This window comes from Pimephales promelas, chromosome 22 (genome assembly GCF_988280905.1).
Source record: "Pimephales promelas chromosome 22, fPimPro1.hap1.1, whole genome shotgun sequence".
Taxonomy (NCBI): Eukaryota; Metazoa; Chordata; class Actinopteri; order Cypriniformes; family Leuciscidae; genus Pimephales; species Pimephales promelas.
The window spans coordinates 26,275,375-26,290,640 of NC_142790.1; the positions used below are offsets into that span (position 1 = coordinate 26,275,375).

At 38.8% G+C, this 15,266-nt stretch overlaps 1 protein-coding gene across 1 annotated transcript in view; it reads right to left on the minus strand.

The window, feature by feature from the left end:
- The window catches only part of agap3 (ArfGAP with GTPase domain, ankyrin repeat and PH domain 3), a 159,395-nt gene extending 149,435 nt beyond the window's left edge, over positions 1-9,960 (minus strand). The window contains exon 1 of the mRNA XM_089125926.1: positions 9,159-9,960. Within this exon, the coding sequence (XP_088982052.1) occupies positions 9,159-9,513 (355 nt within the window). The 5' untranslated portion in view covers positions 9,514-9,960. The remainder of the gene's footprint in view (positions 1-9,158) is intronic.
- Positions 9,961-15,266: the final 5,306 nt, after the last annotated feature.

The window sequence follows — 15,266 nt, forward strand, 5'->3', positions numbered from 1 at the left end:
GAGATGGAACGGTGTGAAGCATTAGGCTTTGGTGAAAAGCTGAAACAGATGCACGGACTGAATGATGATCACTCGCAATTAACAACTGCCAAAGATGAAAAACCAATAACAAAGATATCCGGAAGACAGAGCAGAGATAAATTTTTTTTATGAATGAATTTGTACGTTTTCAGACAGCACTCAATATGCTAAGAAATTGAGTACTTTTTCCTAAAGGAAAACTTTAAATCCAACAAATCCTCGTTCAAGTCAAACTACTTGTATAAAAGGGACCTTGGTAACTAGTTAGGTTTATTTAATTCCAACTAGGGCTGCAAGATAAATCATTTTAGCATCGGTATTGCTGTGTGCGCAACTCACGTGAATCTCCGAAGTTTAACCCTCCCTCATAGAGCGAAAGTTTATCGTTTGCACATCCTTTATGTCCTGTTAGCTTATTATAAGTGATTTTTAGCTGTTGTTTTGATTTCCACTTAATGTTGCATGGCTGATTGTTTGTCTACGTCATTTTGTGTGTTAAAAAGATAAGAAAATAATAAAAATCTGATTTAAAAAAACGTGGTTTTAAACCATTCAAGCACAAGATACAAAGCAGAAAAGACAGCGCGGGAAAACCGAATTCAGTTCTCTTCTGCCTCAATTTTACGTCCATGTGTCCGTTCAAGCACAAACAATGCCGTTAACAGTCACTTATCGATTACGTGAGCATAAACAATTGAGAAAGAAAACGTATGCATAACATATTTACCATATATTCGGTATTTGGTCTTAAAGTGACAGCAGCATAATATTAATGCTGTTGTCTGTGTCATTAATCTAAATCAAACAACAAAACACAAAGAGAAAATCCTTTTTTTTAGCTTTAACAAAGATTAATAAATATTTAATTCACACAGTGAAGACTACGCAGTGTTATTTTACATTTGCTTATTTGATTGATGACTGAAAAACATTTCCTTTGTATCTTTGTTCTATTGTATGTAGGGCTGTCAAACGATTATTCACAATTAATCGCATCCAAAATAAAAGTTTGTGTTTACATAATATATGTGGGTGCACTGTGTATAATTATTTTTTATACACACACATGCATGTATATATTTAAGAAAAAATATTATTTAGATATAATATATATATATATATCAAATATAAGTTATATATAAATCTATATACAGTATATACATTAAAATATTTCTTAAATATATACAAGCATGTGTGTGTATTTGTATATATATATATATATATATATATATATATATATATATATAAAATAATTATACACAGTGCACCCACATATATTATGTAAACACAAACTTTTATTTTGGATGCGATTAATCGCGATTAATCGTTTGACAGCCCTACGCATTTATGCTTGTAATTTTGTATATTCCATCCCCAACAAAATAACCACAATCAGGGTGAACGATTAAACATTAGAATGATTAATACTTTCCAAATAGAGCTATTCAAGTCAGCAGGTTTTCCAATATTGCACAGCCCTAAATTCAAACCAAATTATTGTTAGCCTAACTATTCTTCTTAATGTCATTTTGAAGACCATTACCGAGCAAAGCATGCAGGTTCCTCTTTGGTCACTGGCAGAACATCAATACTAATGGAACAGCAAACGTTCCAAACAATAGCAATCCTTCCATACACTTCACTTCTATAGAAAAACCACGGTTTCAGAAGCAAAACCTTGCTTTTAGTGCATTTCCTTTATCTTTCACCAGGCAAATAATCCATCTTTAATGTCTTAAGCGGCACACACATCAACATAACAAATTTGAGGAAACAAGATTTCTGTCTTTTAGAATTATTGATTATCCTTTCACTCACTTAAATGGGACAAATCAGTAGTGGGGTAGCTCATAAAACACTGTTCCTCAAGCTTAGAGAAGCAGAGTGAATATCTGAAGTGTTTTTTTAAACTCCTGTTCTGTTCTAATCTTCAACAAAGCTATAAGGCTCCGGTTCCTAAGCAACAGGCGTGCTGCAATAACGTAGGACGATAGCAGTAGTATCTGCAGTCCAGACACACAGGTGCATATTCACACGACAGCTTCTTCTGCAAAAGCTTCACAAGCCTTGCTGCAGTCAGAATAACTCCCCTGTGATGCACCACATGCAAAGAAGCGATTGCTGTAGTGCAGCTTGATGCTTTGCATGGAATACGTCGCATGCAATGCAACACAATCACAACAAGTCAGTACAGGTATTTTGACTGGATTTGTTTTGCAATGTGCATGAACTTAACTTAAATGCATGAGTTTGCATTGCATGTTGCAATGCACGTCATGAAAAACCTAAAAAAAAATTGTAATTTGATTCTGTACCAAGAATTTCACAACAATATTTAGAAACAAGCATGTTGCGCATAGAGATTTGTGCTGCTTATGACAAAACAAAGCATATGCAAATTTCTCAGGCACCAATTTTCTTTCCTGCTCGCCTGTTTTGAAAAGGCATACCTTCAGTAAAAGAAACCATTTTTACATAAAAGCACAAATAATCTGCGAAACCAAAAAATGCAAACGGTGTGCAACTACGGTGATTAAAAAAACTAGGCTAACTATTGGAATATTTTAAACATTTGCATGATAGTTGTAGCAATGGGAACACCAAATGGTCACAAAGTCTGTGAATATGAAATTCCTTTTACTGATCTGATTCAAGTATTGCTCAATAACATTGTTTTTCCATGTAATTACTGAAATAAACATCCAGTCTAAATTACAACTTGGAACTGTGGTTTCATTCAGACCCTGATGACATTGAATACAAAATTCTGTTTACACCAGTGAATATCTGCTAAAGGTCGTTCAGATAACGCTGACAAAAGAAATTAAAGTGGAAGAAGGGCCACAGCATCGCTGCGGCAGATATAAAGTCACAAATTTGCTGATATGGCATCAGTTATAGCAGCATAAAACAACAGCAATTACTTTATTTTCGCTGTTGTCTGCTGTCCCAATGGACGCTGATGGCTAGAAAGCATTTCGAATAAAATCCACCAAATGTTCACAAATTTGGAAATGCTCAGAATGATATAAATCAACTTTAGCATTATTGAACCATTCACAGAATGATACACAGCAAAAAACCCAGTGTTAAATTAACACTGAGAGTGTGAATTAAATAAACTCTGAGCAGAGTTTTAAAAAACACTGAAGCAGTGTTAAAATTAATGAGATAATTAAGTGAATAATTGAAGACCTAACAAGCAGAATCACTGAAGGAGAAAACCGTAATTTTAAGTCACCATCATGGTGATCAGTATTCACTTTATTTGGGCTCTTGATCCTTAAATCATTAACTTTATATTTTGTTTGGCTGCTGTACATGAGTTATAACAAACAGATGTGAATAAATAGAAAAGGTAACACCATCAGGTGTCTTCAATAATACTCAATCATCACTCATCTCATTAACTTTAACACTCTGCTCAGAGTTTATATAATTCACACTTTCAGTGTTAATTTAACACTTGTGATTTTGCTGTGTATGCGAAAAAAATAACTAAATTTTAAAGAAAACGTGAGTGGTGCCTTTCCATGCACCTCAGTCAGGTGTTCTGAGTGGTTGCTAAGTAACAAATGCGTTTGGAATGTTTTAGTGTGTCGCTAACGCGTTTTCATGCGGTTGCTAAAGGTGTTTTGAGTGGTCACTAGGGCGTTTCTATGCTGTTGCTGGGGTGATCTGGACGGTTCCTTATCTGGATGGTTCCTTCCTTTCTCCATTTTATTTTGATGGTTCTACTGATTATCTTATCAAATTCTCCAGGGGAGTGAGAAGTGTTAAGTGGGTTGCAAAATAACCCAGAAATGATTGTTTTTAACCCAGAATGTAGAAGGACAAACATTACGGACTCATAACATTGTGGTCGGTGGCCCTTGGTTAAAACTAATTGAGGAATCCTGTTCTATAGGAACAAAACTTTTAAAATTATGATGTTTGTGGGCTCTCACATTTAGAAAATCTGAGTTGGACCAGCCTCTTGTCACCAAGCGGTTGCTATGGTGTTGCTATGTAGTTGCTTAGATGCAATGCATCCTGTTTGCTATGCGTGTGGTATGGCATGTTTAACTTTCCAGGGTATTGACATAAAATGGAGGAGGATTATGTAAATACCATGTAAATATTATAACCAAAGGGGCATGACAGGGGTGAAAGAGAAGCAAAGAAAAACAAATAGCTTTCTGCCTGGAGGCCTCTTGTGCTTAAGTGTGTAATTGCTTTGATGAACTGCTGATAAGCTTTATCTTTACTAAAAAGAAATACAAAATTAGACAGATTTGTTCTCTCTTACAAAACCTGTTATGTCACATTAACTTTCTGTTCTCTAATAACTGCATAAATAAAAGATACAAGAGGACATGACAGATGGAGGCGGATTTTTAATTCCCAAAACACAGCGCACTTCGAGCTGAACTGGACTTAGAGACATTTTGTAGGCCTACACAATGAAGCACGGATGGTTATAATTCCTCTAGCAGGTTAAATCCAAACCATTTATTCTAGACCTGTACTAGTAATGACAATGGACTGTCAACTCTACTAGCATATGGCTAATTGCCTATGTTTGGGCTTGAATAATGTGTACAATTGTGAAACCAAATGCATTATGCAAGATATAGGCTACAGATTGTTGCATACTGGGGTTTTTAGATATTTACATATTAGGGTATGTTCACTTCACACTTGTAGTTCGGTTTTGGTTTGCTTGGTTTGTTTGGTCCAGACCAAAAAAAAAGTAGTCCTGGTTAGCTTCATGTTCATATTGGTATTTACACTGAACCTAAAAGCATAGTGATATGTTCACAACCTGATTGGTCAGCTTTTATTTTATATTTTATGACCGAACATCTAAACAATGCTGTGCGCTGGGCTAAATTGCTACATTTGATGGTATTTTGACCAGCCGAGAACTTGTGAGGAGCTTATAAAATGTGTAAATGAGTCAAAACCGAGGCAGAAATCCCTCCGTCACATACGTAAACGACTGGAAGCTGTTTGATTGGTCCATTTGGAGGCGAACCGAGACTTTTTCAGCGTCTCAGTCCGCTTGTTTGGTGTCACCAGGGTTCAGATGGCAGCGTTCCCACTTATTCAAATAAACCACACTAACAGAGCAATCGCACCAGTGTTCGTTTTAATTGAACCAAACACGACAAGTGAGAATAGACCCTTAGTAAGCATATATATTCTGCTGATATAGTAGAACAGTATGCTAATTCAATTCACACCAGTCCAACTCCAGTTTTAGATAAAAGACAGGGTTTGCACTGCACTAGGATAATGAACTAATGCCAAAAATCCCAACTTAATATTTCTCCTTTCATTTCTCCTGTTGATTGCCATAATATGATTTATAATGGTCAATAAAGCATCCAGCAGTCAAGGGCACAGCTAACGTCACACCATTAGTGCTAATGCAAACGTTCCATCTGATTTAGATTTAACCCGTTACCAAAACACTTACACCTCGATTATTGGTCAACGAGCTGGAAATCATTAGCATATGGCGTTGCTGTCATATATAGGCCAGATATTCGGCAAGTGATACATCACAATTATGCTTTTCCATGGCAACAGCAAGCCTTTACTCAGGTGTAACAGGCTTTCTGAGGTTTTCTTTACAGGCCGGATGAATCAGCATCGACCAGAGGTGACTGACACTGGACGTTACTGGCATTTGCGATAAAAAAGGGTAACTAGTGTTTGTCTGAGAGGGCGTGGTTATTTCAGGTCTGGGAACAAAAGGAATGCAAACAAATGAAATCTGGGATTTTCAATGGCAATGCAAGCTAGAATTTTCTGGAAAATCCTTTCATTTCCAAAATGCTTTAAAGGAGTAGTTCACTTTTAAAATAAACTTTTGCTGATAATTTACTCACCCCCATGTCATCCAAGATGTCCATGTCTTTCTTTCTTCAGTCGAAAAGAAATTAAGGTTTTTGATGAAAACTTTCCAGGATTTTTCTCCATATAATGGACTTCAATGGGAACCAAATGGTTCAAGGTCCAAAAGACAGTTTCAGTGCAAACTGCAAGCTGTTCAAAGGGCTTTAAACGATTCCAGATGATGAATAAGGGTCTTATCAAGCGAAACGATAGGTCATTTAAAAAAAAAAGTTTAAGTTTTATAAGCTCAAATGCTCGCGTTGCTCTGTTCTGTGATGCGCGTTCGTGACTCTCCTGTTCGAACTCGATCATCAAAATGAACAAATCTTTTTCAGAGTCAATTCGTTCATTTTGTTCGTTGAATGAACCAAATGACACGAAAAAAAGATTTGATTATCGAGTTCGAACAGGAGAGTCAGTCACGAACGCGCATCACAGAACAAAGCAAGGCGACCATTTAAGCTTTAACTTAAACTTTGTTGTTGTTTTTTTTAAATGAGCGATCGTTTCGCCAGATAAGACCCTTATTCATCATCTGGAATCGTTTAAAGCCCTTTGAACAGTTTGCAGTTTGCACTGAAACTGTCTTTTGGACCTTGAACCGTTTGGTTCCCAGTAAAGTCCATTATATGGAGAAAAAATCCAGGAATGTTTTCACCAAAAACCTTAATTTATTTTCAACTGAAGAAAGAATGACATGCATATCTTGGATAAAGGTTTTTTTTAATTGAACTACTCCTTTAACAACAAGATAAATGACTCTACTTACTAGTTAGAAATAATAGGTTTGCTGGTCCAGAGCCAGGCCTGCTCCTTAACCCTACCCTAAGTAAAGAGGTTTAGTTGGATAATACCATTAACACAGATTATTTACACCCTCAACAGCACAAGATCTACACTAATATCCTGCGATAAACATTAGGCACAGAGGTCCACAGAGCTGATTATTGGCAGCTAACAATATTGTCAACCCTTCATTGAATCCTTTAGTCTGGCTATTCTATCTGGAATATACAGGGAGGGATATTCACACCATGTTCTTTCATTTCGCCAGAGGAAAACTGGCACCCTGACTGAGCCTGGTTTCTTCCAAGGTATTTTCTCCATTTCTCTCAACTGGTGGAGTTTGGGTTCCTTGCCACTCTCGCCTTGAGCTTGCTATTTAGGGTTTAAAAGACTTAAGATTCAGAAACACTGCTTTATCGATTTGACAGCACTGTATTATTGAATGCTGAATTGAGCTGGATGATGATGACACTATTGCCTTTGTTTCATAATTGATGAATTTTGCAACATCAACATTACTAAACTGAAATGAATCAATACTGAACAGACTTGAGGTAAACAATGATACCATAAGCTGTTTTACAGCAGAATTTGAATTGTTTTTCATTTATGCAGTATGCATCATTCATTGTTATTGGCAGCTATGAAACAAAAATATATTGAATAAAGAACTAGGCCTATATAAAAGGACTTCGGTTTTGTAAAAAATCTATTCGGTCTTTGCATCCATTTCATGTTAACATATCCTCAGCTTGCACACAACCCAGCGAAAAGGCAAACTCTAGCACTCCTGTCAACCACTCGCCCCCTCGAAAGGGTGTCCGCTCATCCAGAAATTTCTCCATCCCTCAACGGTAACTTGCACTGAGAGTTACAGAAAACCTCACCGGCTCACTGACTCACCAGTTACAACCACTCACAATCACCTCATCGTATGTGGAACCACTATTTATAACACAATAAATCAACCATCTCAACAATGAACTTTCTATAAGTGTCTTTGTGTTTATGGTGTTTCTGCAGGGACTAGGGATGCATTTAACAGAGAAATACTATTATAGGTACCATGTAGCTGCTTCGGAAATACATAAATAGATCATTCTAGCTCGGTATGTGCTGCGAAACCTGTATAGAAACTCTATGATGACAAAATAAGACTGCTTGAGAGGGTTTGTAATACCCTGCTGCAATTCTAGAAGTGATGTGACTCTATAGCAGCAAGGGGCTCGATTTGCATTTAAATAACCTGTGACTAAAGCTCATCTAATCTGAACTCTCACCCTGACCGTTAATGTGAGAGTCAAGAGGTCGGGTCTGTATAAAAATTGGGAGTCAGAGTCAATGTATCTGACATAATGAGTTTTATAAAACTAAAAGCTCACTTTAAACAAGATGAGCGACAAGATGAATCCCTTTTGGTCCAAGAACGAAGTCCCTCCCCGGCCCCCACCTCCATCCAATAGATGAGGAAAGTTTGATTCTGACAAACGCAGAAGAGCTTCTCATTATGAAACAATCACAGAAAATCACATCTGACTGGTGTGAATATTAATGCAAAATGCCACACATTGTTGATGATCTCTGCTCCTCAAAGACTATTTATGCAAACCAAAGATATTGTGCCAACATAACTCTTAAAAGAGTATTCACATTAAACCAATTCCAAATAGTTTCTCATTTTAACTACCAATGTATAATTCAACAACATAAGGCCATTTGACTTTAAGATATTTTATTCCATATTTAGTGATCAGAATTCATCTTGGTGCCCCCCTTAATTAAACATAAATGCAGGTAATGATTTTTTGATGCCCGTCATATGTTTCCCAGGCCAGTTTGCATGCACCATCAGCTTTTGTCTTTTAAAACCCATTTATGTGGGAGCCAATCAGTCGGATCTGTTGTAAACATTGTCAGAGTCGATGTCTTTGACATAATCAATCAATAAACTCACTTTAACCAAATGAACGACTGATGCACAAACAGTGGATGAGAAGCATTTTTTTCCAGAAGCGCTTCTGATAATGAAACAATCAAATCTGCATTAAGATCTACTGTGAAAATCACATCTGACTGGCGTGTCAATATTAATGCAGAGAGTCACAAATCTTTGCTTCACAATTGAATTTACATCCACAACACACTGACGCTTTCTGGAAGCTCGTGGTTGTGCAAGATCTCGGCTCTTTATTCCCGAACAATCCAACTAAATAGAGTGTAAACATCAGCATCACCAAGGACTATTTGAATATGTCACAACTCTACGAATGGCACATTCAAATACTGCATTGCATATTAAGTGGTAAGCTAACTTACATGGCTATCAGTAGCCCCTAATTAGGATGATTAGGGATGTACACTCATTTATGTCCCCTGCTCGTTTTCACGCACCATCTGCTTTTGCCTTCTGACAGACAATACAATACAATGCTTCATTGTGGAATCATTTCATCTGGCCTTGTGCTTACCTTCAATAGAGATCACATGCTCGCGGATCTGGTTCTGGAGGGCCAGGTCATCGATGCGCTCGATCAGGTCGTATATTGCATAAATGTTCGGGTGGACGGACTCGAACCGATGGATCTCGCCTCTGATGGCTTGTGAGTTGGACAAAACGGACTGCGCTGCAGGGCCCGATACGGTTCCCGAGCCAAACTGACCCGCCCCGGAGCTCCCGGACGATCCGGATCCGAACTGAGCAGGAATCGACTGAGGAACGGGCACCGGTGTGGGTACCGTTCCCGGGGTGGGCATAGCGGGCTGGGACTGCTGAGAGATCCCGGACACTGACACCGAAACCGGGACGCTCGATTGGTAATTCATCGTTGTGGATTTAGGAACCGCTCACGGTAATAATAGAAATGCCGCGTTTGGAACGATTTGGAGAGCGCGCGACAAATCCGCACTGCACACTCTGATCCGGTAAAGAATGATAACAACTAACGGTTAACGTAATATATATGACGCATCAATGGGTTTCCAACAAATCCGCGCGCTTTGCTCATAATACCAAAACTTCAATCAGCATCATTGTTCCCAGCGACGATCTCGCTCTTTTGCGCGTGTCCTGTCCTTTTTTGACAATGAAAGTCTTTCAGATGGACACACCTTTGTTTTGGGCGATCTCCTTGACCGAATCTCTCTGTTTTGCTTCCCAGCCTGAAGCGAACACAATGAGGCCGGTTATCGCAATGCGCCCGAGTCCATTGACTGACTGAATGCGACGGTTCTACACTAAAGTCATAAACACGTTTGAATCCCCTTTTGGTCCAAGAAGTCCCTCCCCGGCCCCCACCTCCATCCAATAGATGTGGAAAGTTCGATTCTTTTACCGAATCGGTTCTAAGCGAACCGGTTCAAAGAGTCGAGTGACCGTTACTTTTGAGTTGTTGCACAAACGTGTCCCATAACCCCCCTACGCGGTATTTTACATTCGTTTGTATAGTAAAATCGTTTTTACACGTCAAGATGCGGTCGCATAAGGAAAACTTCGATGAAAGAAGCACTTCTTCTCACACAGAAATCACTTCAAACCGAGATTTCACTTGGTCTTGGTCAGTGCCAGTGGGTTTCTAAATTATTGATTCGCTGAGCAAATGTGTGACTCTCAGCACCTTTAATCAGTATAAACGGTGATATAACGGTGACATTTAAATTATTTTAATTTTACAAATGAAAACAAGCGTGTGGGGAAAGACAAACAGTCCATTTAATTGGTTAGCTACTGTTTCTATCTCAGTCACCGCGTTGTTTTCATTCTTAGAGCTTTCATTTCAAATTTGGTTTTGTTTATTGTTAACTATTGTAATTATTCGACTCACTTCAATTGATAAATATAGTATAACATTACCTACTAACTTGAACAAAGTCCCATACGCACGGTGATTTCCAAACGAGTCAAATCATTCAAAAGATCCGGTTCAAAACAACGACTCGGACATCTCTGCCATCCACTGCGACGTCACACATCACGTAACTGCTTGAAATGGGGGAGTGATGATATTCGATTGGATGTTTGGGTGGCGTTGGGATATGGGATAAAGCGACTGATGCTTTAGTAGCCTATTATGTAACCAGATATTTTGCTTGACAGTTTAATGCTTATAATTGTTCAGTCAGGCTAGATTGAGTGAGTTCTGATCGAGGGTTACAGCCTTAGCTATATTAAAAGACCATAATTTACAGTAGGTAGGCATATAATACACATGACATGGCATCTCAGGCTTGACAAATTTATTGTTGGTTTACCACAAATACATAGGCCTATGATGGTCTGTCCACTCTAAATGCAATATCAAGGCATTCTCTATAGCATTTATTATGTCAAGATTCACCCTTACATTAAATTACTGTGATTATGCCATGGTATTAGATAATTACCATGGTGCTGAATGATTATTTAGCCTATCATGATAGAATAAGGTTCTATGCTACATAATCCAGATAACATGGAGTGGTATGTCCAAAAAGCATGGTATGTTTTTGTTTTGTTTTTAGCTAAATCCCAAGAATTTTTTAACTGCATTTGTGATGTTTTAATATTAAAGCTTTCCATCGGATGGTGAAATAGCTGAGGTGTTGCAGTTTAACCACATAAGTGTCAGTATTGATTATTTAATTTCTGGCTTTGGGGAGATCTCTTCTCACACTGTTTTGTAGAATGGTCCCATTGAGTCACTTGTTAAGTATCATTTTGTAATGTGATTAGAATCGACACAATCTCTGCATCTCAGTTTCCCGAGTTGTGTGCTGTTTTGTGCTGAATATATATTAACCAAACATGTCTGTGTATGTCTATATGCATATATTTGGTAGAGATTTCTAAACTTTATGAGATTTGCTTTGGGCTTTTTTCATATTCCATTTTATCATGTAGCTTACTTTGATCTTCAGAGAAATCTTGCGGCACTAGATTATTTTCCACTTGAAACTATAGTGAGAATAAAAGTCACTCAACTTTATTAATTAAGATAATGATGATGCAGTGCAGTTGAATCTAAGAGGAGACCCACTTTCCTCTAGATAAAAACTGCTTATGGCTTTCAGCGTTTTAACGTCCCCTATAATTTTGTGCTGATATTGCACTGATCATGCAAGATGTTACGCAACACTTCTGAGATTCAAGCAATAAAACACTCAGCGTTTTTTCAGCCTTGTTTGAACTAAAAATCAAGTTCTGAAGAAGAATTTTGACATAATCTTTGAGCTTCATATAGCTCCATAACGTAGATATTGAAATGAAGTAATTCATCAGAAGACCTAAACTCCCTTCGGACTGTCATTAAAGGGTCACCCAGGAAATAAGTTATAGCCAGTAGCCCTTATTAATAGTTATTGGGTTCCGGAGGGTAAGATTATGGTAATTTTCAACAGATTCTGTATTCAAATGTACCAGTTATGAAATATATTTGAGATTAATCTCTTTTGATACAACTGAGGATGGGGATTTGACATGTGTAGAGCCAGGAATGGTAATGATTAGAGACATCAGTCAAGAGATTGATATTCTCTGAGTAAAAGACTGACTGACTCAGTTTAGTGATTCAAGGTGGTGTGCCTCCATCTGTTGGTCACATGTGGAACTGTGAGACATGTTCTGCACAGTGACAGACAGTGAAGTGACAGTTTTCGACGCTCTCTAATCCTCATATCTAAAATCATACACATTAATCTTGCACTAAATTAATTACCACTATTCCGCAATAGGTAGACTTGTATTATTTGTCTGTCAAACCCAGCATCTTAATTCACCAGTAGCCTATTGCTTTTGTAATAATGGTTCGCTATATCTGTTTTGCAACGAGATATCAACTTCCAAATTGCATTTAGATGGTCTTAATAATACAATAGAAAAGTTCTGTGCAAATATTACATCTCCAAACCCTCATCTCTTGCACACTAAAGGAATTCATTGCTTACTTTTATCATGCATTATTTATTTTTAAAGTTCTCATATGTGTAAGACACATCATCTATCTATCCATCCATCCATCCATCTGTCTGCCTGTCTGTCTGCGTGTTTGTCTGATGGTCGGTCGGTCGGTCTGTCGTTCTGTCTGTCTGTCTGTCTGTCTGTCGGTCGATCGGTTGGTGGGTTTGTCTGTCTGTCTGTTTGTCTGTCTGCTGTCTGTCTTTCGTTCGGCCTGTCAGTCAGTCTGCCTGTCTCTCTGTCGGTCGATCAGGTTTGTCTGTCTGTCTGTCTCTTTTTCTGTCTGTCGGGTCTGTCTGTCTGTCTGTTGGCCTGTCGGTCTGTCAACCGGTCGGTCTGTCGTTCTGTCTGTCTGTCGATCGGTCGGTGGGTTTGTCTGTCTGTCGGTCTGTAAGTCTGTCTCTCTGTCGTTCTGTCTGTTGGTCGGTCGGTCGGTCTGTCTGTCAGTCGGTCTGTCTGTCGATTGGGTTTGTCTGTCTGTCTGCTGGTCGGTCTGTCTGTCTGTCGGTCGATCGGTTGGTGGGTTTGTCTGTCTGTCTGTTTGTCTGTCTGCTGTCTGTCTTTCGTTCGGCCTGTCAGTCTGTCTGCCTGTCTCTCTGTCGGTCGATCAGGTTTGTCTGTCTCTTTGCTGTCTGTCGGGTCTGTCTGTTGGCCTGTCGGTCTGTCAACCGGTCGGTCTGTCGTTCTGTCTGTCTGTCTGTCGATCGGTCGGTGGGTTTGTCTGTCTGTCGGTCTGTAAGTCTGTCTCTCTGTCGTTCTGTCTGTTGGTCGGTCGGTCGGTCTGTCTGTCAGTCGGTCGGTCGATTGGGTTTGTCTGTCTGTCTGCTGGTCGGTCTGTCTGTCTGTCTGTCGGTCGATCGGTTGGTGGGTTTGTCTGTCTGTCTGTCTGCTGTCTGTCTTTCGTTCGGCCTGTCAGTCTGTCTGCCTGTCTCTCTGTCGGTCGATCAGGTTTGTCTGTCTGTCTGTCTCTTTTTCTGTCTGTCTGTCTGTTGGCCTGTCAACCGGTCGGTCTGTCTGTCGATCGGTCGGTGGGTTTGTCTGTCTGTCGGTCTGTAAGTCTGTCTCTCTGTCTGTTGGTCGGTCTGTCGTTCTGTCTGTCTGTCCGCCCGTCCATCAATCTATCTGTCTTTTTTTATTTTGAATGGATAGTTCACTTGAAAATGTAAATTCTGTATATCATCTACTAATCCTCATGTTGTTCCAAACCACCCATATGTATTTATTTTCAAAATAATATAAAAAATATATAAGTTTGGGCATTCAGTCATTCATTCATGTCTTACTGTATGGAAATGGAATTTCATTGTAAGTGCAACTTGTTTTTCTGTGCACCCGACGATGAAGAACTTGACGCAACATGACTTGAAATTGCAGTGTACTGTAACTGAGTTTCAGCCACTCAAACCTTCAAGGCATTTGTTGCCTATTTCAAATGCTCTGCATACCGTTACACTTATGAACATAGTACAAGGGGGTCATTTGTTTCGATAGTTGCTGATAACACATTTATTCGCATCATCAGACATAAGGTGTTTGCACTATGGGATAGTAAGCATTTCAGAAAACACATTCCAGCAAATATTTCACATTATTATGAATGTTCACATTCTTGGTGTGCATAGAGCTGAGATATTGAGATCCCACGTAGCATTTATGCCATTATAAAAATAGTGGGTTATTGGACAAATAGGGGGTTTGTGGACACGTGGTTTTTAAGCTTAGCTTTCAAAATTTTGGGATGAAAACCATTTTACTGCACTCAGGGAGGCCCCCTGTGTCTGTGGCACCAAGGGCCGTCCCGAAATTCCACCGTCCGAACCCACTATTTTTATAATGGCATAAATGCTATGTGGGATCTCAATATCTCAGCTCAGGAAGGGTCTAGAGACTCCATTTTTGCACTCAGGTCTAAGTCTCATGGCCCTCTATCAGAATCCAGAGTTTTGAGAAGATTGGAGTCTCTTCCGCCAACCCGCGTCCGGTTGCCTACAGCCCAAGGATGGAATGGACCTTTTTTTTGGTCTTGGACTAGCTAGTTATTTCGAATTTAAATGCTGTTATGAAAAGAACATTTGTGCTGGTATATGTATAATGTAGCTTAAGCTGCAAGGACAAATATGAAGAATCATTTGGGTCATTTTTACATTCTCCCTGTTACCATCATTTCATAAATAATAGGAGTGGGCAATGACTTAAGGTGCTTAAAAACACTGTGTCATTATGCAAATGTACTTATAAAAATTTTTAGTCACATTTTCTTTTAGGAAACGAACAAAAATATTGATTACTCAGGGGTGTATCCAAAATTTTAGCAAATCTTGGTTCATGGTAGTGGCATTACAAAAGCTGAATGCATCCCACCCTAGTGTCCTGTATTAAAACAAAACACATCAACAGACAAAAGATACCCGTGTTTGTCAGGCCATTTCATTTGTCAGAGTTATTTCGGGTATAAAAAAAACCCAACAACAATAAAAATGTATTCAGTACCACCCTGAAGAAGCTACACAACAGATATTTATACATATTTCAGAAGAATAAAATAACATCACGTGTGGCCCCCATAAGCGTCAGTGACTTTTTTCAGTTTTATCTGAGCGGGATTTCAACATCCCATAGCCATTGTGGGGAAGAACTCAAAACGTGC